At 40.7% G+C, this 12,826-nt stretch overlaps 1 protein-coding gene across 1 annotated transcript in view; it reads left to right on the plus strand.

The window, feature by feature from the left end:
• sgsh (N-sulfoglucosamine sulfohydrolase (sulfamidase)) overlaps window positions 1-12,826 on the plus strand; it is a 35,420-nt gene that overhangs the window by 7,548 nt on the left and 15,046 nt on the right. The window contains exon 3 of the mRNA XM_076295941.1: window positions 8,527-8,632. Within this exon, the coding sequence (XP_076152056.1) occupies window positions 8,527-8,632 (106 nt within the window). The remainder of the gene's footprint in view (window positions 1-8,526; window positions 8,633-12,826) is intronic.

A 12,826-nucleotide genomic window follows, 5' to 3' on the forward strand; every position in this document is an offset into this window, starting at 1 on the left:
ATCCTTGACACCAGATCAGGCTATTGGGCCATAATTGGTATCGTCCTTGCTAACAACATTCAACACTCCTTTTGGCAGATACAGGTTCCTGAGGCTGCAATTCGGAATCAATTCAGCACATGACCAATTCCACTATGTGCTGAGTGTGTTTCACTAATTCACGGATTGGGTTAAATGCAGAGACCAAATTTCCCTCACGGGATCAAAAGAGTATATATACTTATACTTATATACTCTTGCGTCAAGCCGGACCCGGCGAAGGTGAAGGCGATACGGGAAATATAGCCACCCACAAGCAGAGGGGAGTTGGAAACCGTCCTTGGGATGATCAATTATTTGGCCAGGTTCGCACCACATCTCTCCGAGGTAAATGTACCACTACGTCAACTATTAAAGCAGACAGTGAGTTCCTATGGGACAAAAAAGACAACTAAATATTCATGCAGATAAAAGAACTGACAACGCACCAACCTGTGCTAGTGTACTTTGACCCTCAGAAAGAACTGAGAAGTAAAGCTTCAAAATGTGGCCTCGGTGCTGTCATGCAGAAGGATGAAAAGCCCATTGCCTATGTAACGGTTGCCAGCTAGCTTAGCTGTGCTTGTGGAACGTTGGTAAATCTCACTCCCCGACTCCTCAAGAGTGCTGCTGGCATGCGAGCTAGTAGCTTGGGCTTTTAGCTCAACAGCACGCTCGCCTCCCGATCCGAGGGGCTGTTGTTTGCAGGTTCGAGTGTCGGCGTGTGCAGGGCTGAATCGCGCAGGTTCAACACAACGCAGGTTACACCTATGCTTCCAAGTCACTCAACAGCACTAAAGTGAACTACGCTCAGATAGAAAAGGAACTGTATGCAGTTTTATTCGGCTGAAAGTGCTTCTACGAATACAGTCACTGACAAAAGTCTTGTCACTCCTTTTAGAAATTTTGTTTTTTAAGCAAAATACACACACTTTTTGGAGTTTTTTTTGAGAAAACAAACAAACCAGTACCATTTCAATAGTTCAAAACAACTGAAACAACAATTGGTTTCCCCATATTCAACACAAAATATCACCAAAATGATGCGGGAAATGAATACTGTCAAACTGACACGGTCAAAAGTCTTGTCACCCTTCACAAAAAGTGTATTTTGCATTGATAAAAGCACACTTTTCATTGTTAAAATCCAGTGCTAAGGTTATGGGTAATCAGACATCAGCTGTTGTAGCATTCCTGAGAAATATCAGTCCATTTCTAATGGACAATAGACTTTACTTTGAAGTTTACTCACTTTACATTTCTATTGGTCTCCGACCCCTTTATACGCAGCTGATTATCAGTGCCAGAGGTACAGGTGCACCGATACAACAAAAGAATCGTGATACCCTGAAATTAAAAATGTCACAATACCTAATTTTATTAGTATCGATACATAAGAATGGCGATGGCATGCTTCTTGTGCCTCCTCTAGCCTGCGTGTTTTTTCTCCTCACACACGTTATTATCTGTCATGCCATAAACAGCAAGACATGGCTAGTTTAAGTGATGTCGTGGCTGCACAGCAGCAACACATAATAACTAGAAATGCAATTCCAAGGAATTACCAGTGCATGAAAATGCAAAAGTTGTGATGTAAAATATCATGTATAGTTAAAATAGATAATACAGAGATGGTTACTACGGTGATGCTAGGATAGACATGGTGGTTGCATAACTTAATAAAAGTTGATAGTTTAAAAGTAAGACCGTTTAAAAGTTGAATGTAGATTAATGTAGAACAATGCTAACAATGTTAACTATGATAACCATGCTACTTCACTAACTTAGCTAATGTTTTTTAGCAGTTTTGTTAAAAATGATAACTATGTTAACAATGTTAACATGTTAACTATGTTAACCATGCTACTTAGCTAACTTAGCTAATGTTTTCTAGCAGTTTTGTTAAAAATGTTAACTATGCTAATAATGTTAACATGTTAACTATGTTAACCATGCTATGCTAACAATGCTAACTAGCTACAGTGGATAGGAGTCATAGTTGATGACAAGTGACAGTTAAGGCCAGGAAAGCAGCAGGACCAGATCAGCTTTCCCCAGCTGTTTTCAGACACTGTGCAGATCAACTGGCACCTGTCTTCACTGACATTTTCAACACTTCTCTGCAGCAGTGTGTAGTTCCACAGTGTTTTAAAGCCTCTACCATCATTCCGGTCCCAAAGACAACAAAAACAACTGGTCTCAACGACTTCAGGCCCGTTGCCCTCACTTCAGTGGCTATGAAGGTGTTTGAACGTGTGGTACTCTCCCATCTGCAAATCACAGTATCACCGCTGATGGATCCCTACCAGTTTGCTTACCAGTCTAACAGATCTGTGGAAGATGCCATCAACCTAGGAGTTCACTCTATACTGCAACACCTGGAGTCAAGCAACACCTATGCACGCATGATGTTCATTGACTTTAGCTCTGCCTTTAACACCATTGATCCACTCATCCTCTTCTCTAGGTTGTAAGCCATGAACATCAACTCAGCTCTGTGTCACTGGATACTGGACTTCCTGAGGAATAGAATTCAATCAGTCAAGGTTAACAATACAACATCATGCCCTCTGACCCTCAACACTGGAGCGCCACAAGGCTGTGTGTTATCTCCTCTTCTGTTTTCCATCTACACTAATGACATGAGATCTCACCATCACTCTGTCAAAGTATTGAAGTATGCAGATGACACCACCATCATAGGCCTCATTAGTGACAATGACGAGTCCCAGTACCACAAGGAGGTGAAATGGGCTACGGACTGGTGTACTGAAAATAAGCTCCATCTTAACGCCTCAAAAACCAAAGAAATGGTTGTGGACATGAGAAGGTGGCCTAACACCAAAGCCCCGTCTATTATAGGTGAACAGCCTATAACCTTGACTGACTCCTTTAAATTTCTTGGCTCACATATCAGCCATAATTTGAAATGGGACATTAACACCACCCACCTTATCAAAAAGGCGAATCAGAGACTTTATTTCCTAAGACAACTGAAAAAGTTTCATGTCAACAAAACCCTTTTGCTGCTCTTCTACAAAGCCATCATTGAAAGCATCATCACATCTTCAATCACCGTCTGGTATGGGAGCTCTGACAGTCGCACCAAGAGGAAATTAGAGAGAGTTGTCACCAAAGCCTCCAACATCACTGGCTGTGACCTTCCATCAGTCCACTCTCTGTATGCTGAACGCAGCTTGAACCGAGCAACCAAGATCATCAGGGACGCCTCACATCCGAGCCATGATCTCTTCCAACTTCTGCCCTCTGGAAGACGCTATAGATCTCTGAAGACAGGAACGACGCGCTTCAACAACAGCTTCTACCCTTCAGCAATTAGACTCCTGAACTCCTGAAGATTTGCAACTACTTATTTATTTATATTTATTTAATTTATCCCCTCCCGCTATTAACCCCCCCCCCCCCCCAAACGGACTGAGCTACAAAAAATACCACCAACATTGTTGTGTGGCAATTAAAGTTTCTATTCTATTCTATTCTATTACAATGGCTGAACAGTTAAAAAGTTCAATAGTTTAAAGGGTTAAATTGTTTAACAGAGAATTATTGTAGTGGGGACTTTTATTTTGAAATAGTTTTGGGCAGAGGAAACAGTTGAATAGGTTATGTAGTCTTAATTGACCGTTCGCAAAACCCCGCCCATCGAACGCAGATGAGCCAATGGCAGTCCAGTAGCTCCGTGCAGGCAGACATGGCCCGTCAACTTCACCTTACGGCTCCATAGAAATGTATTGGGAGCCTTAATATTTGTCCGGTTTTATGGGATTTTATAGTGATATGAGTTGAAAAGGACAGTCAAATGACATATGTGGGATTAACACAACACCGATACACAGAAAAATGCCTTTCAATCTTGATTACGTTTTCTGTAATTATGTTAAATTAGTTTAAATTCTCTCATCCCAGATCTCCACTATTTTAAAGCAAAGGGTTACTCCTTAGCAAACCATAATGAAACAGTGCTCCACCACATCTGTGGATTAAGCCACACAGTCAACTCAATGTAAGTAAGATAAATAAGGATGTTAATTGTTTTCAGCATTGGCAGCATTGTATATAAAATGATTGTCACTTGGAGGAGACTTGTAGATAACTAACGTTAGCATAGTTAGCTAACCACTGCTAATAACGTGCTAGCTTCGTCACGTCAGAGAAGCATGGGGCTGTGCCACTGGTCTTTATAGATCAGTGGGCTGTGCACAGTAGTGTAACATTTATTCACCATATAATTAATGAAGTTGAAGTGGCTCTGCAATGTAGGCTATGTTTCCGTTTTTTGGCAGCACTATGTTACTTACATGACATGGCCCAGTGTCCTTGTAACATGCATGCAGGTCTATCTAGCACAGCTAACGTTAATATTAATATCAGTGAATCACACTCGCCTCCCGTTTAAGTTTGTCACCCAACAAAGCTAGATATGAGTTTTTATACATGTGTCTCCATGTCATACTGCAGTCTTTCAACGGATTGTAAATGATTGTAAATGAATTTAGGTCTGTGGCTCTCTAAAAGAGCCTCTTGTGCTGTAACTTTTACAGAGTCTTAACAGCTACTGTACCATTGAATTTCTAGACAACTCCGTTCTGAGTTTGACGGGCATAGTAACACTAACTAGGGGGCGTGGCTTTTGTGAACGGTCAATTGACCCAGATTGTATGCTTAAAGCCTGAGGCTGCAGGTGGCCTGAACACCTGGCATAGGATTCTAATTGCTTAATGGCCGTATTATGATGTCACAATCGGCAATGTTAAGTCTATGGGGATTTTTAAAACGTTTTTATTTAATAGTTTAAAAAGTATGAAAGTCTCAAAGTTGAAAAGACTGGTCCAACCTGGTCCGTTTGAAGACCTACGTTACAAAGTTTGAACAAAGTTTCTAAGTTAAACTGTTCAAGAGAAATTGCGTACGGAAAAAGTGGTAAGCGGAATAATAATAAGTTGCTGCCTAGGAAGAACAGTACAGTGCATTTTCATGCACTGTAATAATCTAATATCAAGTTGATTTCCTAACTTACATCTCAAGTTTATGTTGCTAACCTACCTAGGCTATGGGATTTAGGTCACTTAGTCTTACTGTTGGGTTTAATATCAGAAACGGCCCCCTAACAGCCTTCTACACTTCAGCGGTTGAGAGTGTTCTAACTGGTAGCATCATCACCTGGTATGGGAACTCCACAGTTAGAGATTGTTGTACTCTGCAGAGAGTAGTGCGCTCAGCTGAACGTACTATAAGAACTCAACTCCCTGCTGTACAAGATATCTATTCCAGAAGAGTACTCCTAAGAGCCCAAAAGACTCTGAAGGACTCTTCTCATCCTAACAATGGATTATTCCTACCGCTGAAATCAAGAAGACGCCTATGTAGTCACAAAGCCAGAACTGAGAGACTCAGGAGAAGTTTTTATCCCCAGGCCATCCGAACTCTGAACTCACACAATACTGACTTTGCACACATTCACTCCTCAGCACTCTTTAAAGTATATATTTTTGGGCCTTTTTATGCCTTTAATTATAGGACAGTGGAGAGTGACAGGAAGTGAATGGGAGAGAGAGCAGGGGTGGGATACGGAAAGGACCACGGGGCGGGAATCGAACCCGGGTCGCCGGCGTACGGTGCAGGTGCCCCAGCCAGTTGCGCCACAGCTGGGGCACTCCTCAGCACTCTTAAACATTTCCCAACCCTGAACTCACACTATACTGACTTTGCACTCATTCACTCCTCAGCACTCATGACCCCCCCCCACACACACACACACACACACACACCCACACACCTACATTAGCACTTTTACATCACTCTCCCTATGCTACAGACCTTTTATTTATTTTCTTATTTCATCACACGTCAAAACACACACACACACACACACACATCTGACTTTCTCCAACTTTTGCACATCTCCATAGAACTTTTTATTTATTATTTTTCTCCTTCATCTATCTACCCATGTCCTTGATTGCCTAGCCTTTCTGACCCCCCCCACCCCCATCCCCAACACACACACAAAAAAAACACACACACTTACATCATCACTGTCATCACCTCACATACAGCACACTCCTCTACATACTTGCTGCACACTGCCCCCCCCCCCCTACATACACAGCACATTGTCTTCAGGATCTTCTCCAACACACATCCTCTACATACTTACAGCACACTGCCCCCACCTACCCACACACACACTACACACACTATCACTCATATACATCATACATACAGTACTCTGCTTGCAATAGTAAGTCCCTTCACCATACTTGCAGTACACTGCCCCCCCCCCCCTACATACACAGCACATTATTTCATCAGGAAGCTTCTCCAACACACATCCCCAACATACTTACAGCACACTGCCCCCCCCCCCCCCAATACACAGCACATTGTCTCATGACATATTGCACACTGCCCTCTCCCCACATACACAGCACACTATCCCATCTCCCTTGTCATCCCCCCAACACACACACCAAGACCCCGAGCAGTTGGGTTAGCCGTGGATCTGCCCAAGGTTTCTCCCTTAGTAAGGGAGTTTTTCCTTGCCCCTGTTGCTCTTGTTGGTGCCTTGTTGGTGCCCCCCCCCCCAATCCCAAACCTCCCCCACCTTTCTTATGCAGCCCTTGCCACTTAATCTACTAAACCCCTCTTCTACTGCACTTTTTACCACATCCCTCCTCAGCATGCACGTAATCCAAACATTCACAATCGTGCAAGGCGACTGGCTAAATTGCTATTAAATCCGGTTAGCATCATTAGCAAGCTGCACGAATTTGTTAAAAACTGTTGCATTCAAATTGACTGCTAAATTCTAATCATTTCAACCCCGATGCAAATGGAAAAGCACTTTCCAAGACTCAAACGGGCCTGTCCCAAGAAGAAAAGGTTCAATTCATTTGAAACTTAAACACACATGGGGAAACTGAACAGTCTAACCAGTAGACTATGACAAACTAGCAAATTAAGCTACTTTGTTTACAATATTTCCAGGCTTCAACCAGTGCTGCTTTTCATTCAGACTTATGTGCACATTTATTAATTTGAGTGTTTTTCATGATTGTGTTGCTATTTCTTTTCCCTGTTTGCTTTGATTGATAACTGAGGTGATTAAAATCAGAGGAAGGTTAAGTTTAAAATAAAAGTGTTGAAATTGAACTTTTTTTCCCTTTTGGTCCTTATCTGAAATAGATTTTTTTTTAAAAATCAATAATTATCGATATTGACTGATATGAAATACTTATATCGTGATACAGCCATATCGCCCAGCCCTGGTATCAGTATCCAAACAATAATTTTGGTATTGTGACAACACTAGCCTAGACATCACCTGGCCATGGCCATGCTCCACTTTAAACATGGTGACCTTTCAGGGTATTCTTCATTCTTCATCCTCCAGACATAACCACTGGTCAGGAGGCCATAGAATTAACTGCCAAACCTATTGTCACTCATTTATATGGTTTTGGTTCAGTATTCTGTTTTGTTCATGCTTATCCCTTTAACTGCCTGCTCAACCGTTTAGTAGAGCACACTTTAAGACACCATATCTTACAAAAAATTTCAACTGTTTTTATTTTTAAACATATGGAGCCATATCTACCACTTGAGTACTACATGTTAAGCACAAAATATTTGCTCATTACCCCTATAATGTCAAAGGCTACACCTTCTCATCTTATGCGATTTAAGAAATTAATTTACGCGATTTTGGCCATATTTTGTGGAGTCGCATCTACCAAGTTTTCAAAAGTAAGACTTTTTTTCTTCATTATTATGTTAAAATGAAGTTGAATACCACATGTATTAACTTACATTAAATATATATATATATATATTTTCATGGTCAAATAATTTTTTGAAAACATGCTCAACCAAACGGTTGATAAGTCAATTTATGGTAAAAGTCAGGTCAAGATCTCATGTGATATTCCACCGTGAAGAATTGTGTTTGCGTATGGATAGGCTAGACATAAGGTTGAAGGGAGGTGATCACCTACTTTGGAATTTTACCCCAATACAACAAATGCTATTTTTTGATTGGATGTCGGGTGACTATTAATTTTTTTGATTGGCTGGTGAGTGGTGAGTTACTTCTGAACCCCGCGAGAAATTCTCTCGTATGCCTGCGCCTCTTCCATTAATTATGCGGATACCTTGACATAGTATTTTTTTCTGCGTGAGAAATGGAATGTGTGGCGTGTGAACTTGTTGAATTGCGTGTGTCTCACGCCCATTGCGTGAGACTTGAGAACCTCACTTTGAGCTTGAAAGCGCCTTTATTTAGCCGATTAGCTCAACTACTAAGCCAGATAGATCAGCTAATTAATAAAATCACCTGTGTTAACTGCACAGGTAGAACCAATACATGGTTGGACTTTTTTTTTTCTGAAGCCAGACTTGCGAATACATTGATAAATATGCCGTTAAGCTATTCCCCAACTGATCTTTACTTTTCCATTTCAAGTTTCACTTTACTTTACATTTTCACAGCATCAAAATGGCATGTATGGTCTACATCAGGGTTACCATCATTTCAACTCATTTGATGGTGTCCAAAGTCTCCCTCTGCTCCTGCAACAAGCCAACATCCGCACAGGTAAATACTACTTAGATAACGTAACGCATTGTAAAACATACAAATATGGTGTGGTATAAAGAAACTGAAGACAAAATGGAAAGAACATAACATTTGTGACCCTGCAAGGCGAAACCAGTCGTTTTGGTAAAATGTACAAAATTAAGTTAATGTGCTCACATGCACGGCCATTGACTAAGCTTTCCAACAATATGTATATCGAGGGTATTGCAAAAAGTATCGCTAAGATAACCGCATCCAAAGTTGACATGGTTCTCCTGTCACGATACGCCAGAAGAGGAGAAAATCACCTTTTTAAGTAAATTGTCACGTGTGATAGTGTGAGGACACAGCTATTATTAGCCTTACGGTAGCGTGACTTTGAAGCGGATGACTGACTATGTCCAGTTTTATCAACCGAGTGAGTGTCTTTTTCTGCCCCCTAGTTAATACCAGGGACGGTCATAAGGTGTCACTATAGAATATAATTAATGTATTTCGGGTAGGGATGCACGATATATTATTGGCCGATAAGTGAAAAAATGAAAATATTATTATCGGTCCGATAACAGAATTCTGGCCGATAATTTGCGCCGATATTTTTTAAAGTCCTAATTTAGGCCTACGTAAGGTCCGTCTGGCTACACTGAGCTACTTGAGCTTGGTTGGCTATACTTTTTCCTCAATATAATGTCAGCGGTGTGAATGTATTTCACCACTCTAACAAAATCTGTGGATATGCGTTCATTTGGGAATCTGTGCATCTCAAAATCGTCTCGTGAATGATCCGCCATTTAACCTTACCAGAGCGGAGCTCAACCCTATCTAGAGCCGTCTTGTGCTGGTGTGTTTGCACTTTACCGCGCTGATCGGGGAAACAAATAAGCAAACTCGTTAGTGGGACGAGTACATAAGTAGGCCTAGTTCTAAGTTGTGTTTTAGTATTATATTTGCATTACGTTAGCTTGGGTTTTGTATTACTACCTAGAAATATGCTAACCATTCCTGCTTCAGTTCCAGACAGGTCATCATAATAAGTTATTAAAACCTTCGGGGCTAACCCCTTTCATTTCTGCTGCAGCAGGTTGTGCGCAACAGAGTAGACGGACATAAGATACAGTCTGAGGAGTTGCAGCTTTATTCAGTTGAAACTAAACATAAGTTTCCCTCACAAACTCTGATTTGGTCACTATACTGTAGCTTATTCCCAGCTGAGCCATTTGGTCCTAAATTAAAACGATTCATACTCTCTAGCCACTCACTTGCAATTCACTGACAACAGGTTCACTTAAAGGAGCCACACATACTGTAGGGCTAGGCTACTGTTATGTTGTTGACTGCCACACTATTGAGGACTATTATGAGTTCTGTCCATCATTTGGTGGTAGGTAAAATTACTGCAATAAAATTATGCTCATTAAATGCTTTCCCCAAATCACTTTTGTTTTTCAAGAGTAATATTATCGGTTATCGTATCGGTATCGGCCACAACAAACCAATACATATCGGTTATCGGTATCGGCCCTAAAATTCCATATCGATGCATCTCTAATTTCGGGGGAAGTAAGGGGAGAAGAAGTTCTATGTACATAGATTGTGTAGGCTATAGGCCCACTTTTAAAATGTGCTACTGCTACGTCAATGGAAAACTTTCTAAAAGTTTGTGCTTTTGACCGTTCGTGCCCCGAAAGGCAAGTCTTTCACATTCATATTCGGTTACATCTGCCAAGAACGATAGAGAACTTACACATTGAGTAACGAGTAGCCTAATGAGTAGGCTACATTTTAGCTCTACCGTAAAACCTTATAGCGGCGTGGACAAATGGAATGACTGCTAATGTGTTTAATCTTCACCTAAATAAAGTCAGGGTTTAACAGTCAAAACGTATGTTTATCCGTGAAATTTGTTCACAATATGAAAGTGTAGACTGTATACTGTCGAATTATGCAAAAACGTGAAATTCGACATTTTAACCCATACGTTTGTTTATCGTGGATTTTCTCAAAATAGCAATGTGCGCAAGACGACTGGTTTCGCCTTGCAGGGTCACATTTATGAATAAAAGGGAAACAAAAGAAAACAGTTATTCTGTATGTGTTTAAGTGTTATTCTGTGTAAGTGTTATTCTGTATGTTTTTAAGTTGTCCCTATGCATAAGCTTATGTATCCTTTATTTTTCTTCTTTTCTGTTTTTTATAGTAAGTATAATTTTGTAATGAACCGATTGGTTTTATTTACCGTATTTTCCAGGCTATAAGTCACACTTTTTTTCATAGTTTGACTGGTCCTGCAACTTATAGTCAGGTGCGACTTATATATGAAAAAATATATAATTGAACATGTGGTAACACTTTACTTGACAGTATCGACATAAGAGTGACATGACACTGTCATGACACATGAATCCTAACCCTAATCCTAACCCTAACTCTATCCCTAACCCTAACCCTAACCCTAATTTGTTATGACAAAAACCGAATGTCACTTAAAGGTACTCTAAGCGATGCTGGGTAATGTCACTTCTGACTTTCAAACAAAACAGAGAGCTAGCTCGCAACTTCCTCCCCCACCCTCCCGTGCTGCTCCCGTGCAATTGAAACTCTCCTAAACGCGCATCTCGTCTGTGATTTGCTGGAACAGTTGGTTATGTTTTTATGGGCTAGGTTTGGCCAGGTTGTTTTTGGAGCGAGGGCTGTCCACAGAGATCACGTTTTTTTACAGTGGATTCAGGACACAGACAGCTAGCGGTTGGTTAGGTGATGTTTGCCGTAAGTGACATAAAATGTTTTAGCCTAAAAAAAGGAGTGGCATCGCTTAGAGCACTTAGAGCAAGCGTTATGTCATAAACGTTTATGACTTGTTTATGACACATTCATGACAGTGTCATGTCACTCTTATGTCGATACTGTCAAGTAAAGTGTAACCGAACATGTTTTTAAATGTTAATTCATATTAATTGACATGAATCCTACATGAAACATTACGTCTACAGCCGCGATAGAGTGCTCTCAAATGCACAAGTTCTGTGTACTCTCAGTCAGAGATTAGCACTTGCACTATGTCTGAAACACACATACCGAAATCCTCAAATTATGGCCGGGAATCTATTTATAGCCGGGCCTCAGATTCGGACAAATGGCCAGTAATAATTTTATTTCGATTTAACTCATGAAAGACCTCTTCTTAATATTTTATATTGTTGGTTGGTTTAATATTGTTGCCAATGAAAAGTCATTGTCCTACACCATGAGTCTCCAACATGTCGCTCTCAAGCTACCAGTCGCTTGCCGCCCCCTTCTGAGCTTGCCAGAGGCTGAAGCAGTAACCTACTTTTAAACACAATTGTTGCTTCCAGGCATTAGCCTACAAATTTTATAAAAAAGTAAATCATGAATCTAAATAAGACTCCAGCCATAATTTGAGGATTTACGATAGTCTGTCTCCTAAACATTCCTCACCCGTTACCTAGACATGCATGAAAACATTTGAAAACAAAACTCACTGCCATGTATGTAATATTTGATCGCTGTTTTGCTACAAATTATCTTTCACGTAATGAATGTGCACACTAGAAAATGAAAGTAGGCCTACTATGCGCTCCGTGTCTGTAGCTGTCTGTTCACATCCGCAATCGATCATAACGTTCTCTCGCGTTATAGGTTGTCATGTAGGGTTGGGCACCGAAACACGGTTCTAATATGGCACCAGTGCCGACGCAAATGGTAGTAACTGCATCGAATAATAATGTGAATTTCGGTGCCTCATTTCGGTGCTTAAATCGCGTTTTTTTTTTATATACGAGGCATCACTGCATGTCATGCGCCATCTCTAACGTCTTGCTCTGATAGCAGCACATCCAGATACAGTTAGCTAACATAAACACTGGATGTATAAACCAGAGGGGTGCAATACAGGCGAGTGGACAGTGTTTGACAGCTTGTGTGAGCCCACGTAGCTTACTTTAAAGCGATATCACGAGCTCCTGTCAAAATCTAGCAGTGGGCCTTACATACAAGCTAAAGGCTATATAACAATATCAACAGTATACGTTACACAATATCCTCACTAATGCGCTAACTGGCATTTATTTGAAATGTTATCAGCAAGTTGTAAGATGAAAACTTTATTTCACGGTGTGTTCTAAACAACATAATGGCATGATATTAATCTTTCATGTGCATGAGGCCCATATAGCATCACAATGAATAAGATCA

The sequence above is a fragment of the Alosa pseudoharengus genome, unplaced genomic scaffold (genome assembly GCF_046254945.1).
Source record: "Alosa pseudoharengus isolate Yale_2024_CS ecotype anadromous, Long Island Sound unplaced genomic scaffold, YU_APseudo_1.1 YU_APseudo_1.1_scf_1, whole genome shotgun sequence".
Lineage (NCBI taxonomy): Eukaryota > Metazoa > Chordata > Actinopteri > Clupeiformes > Clupeidae > Alosa > Alosa pseudoharengus.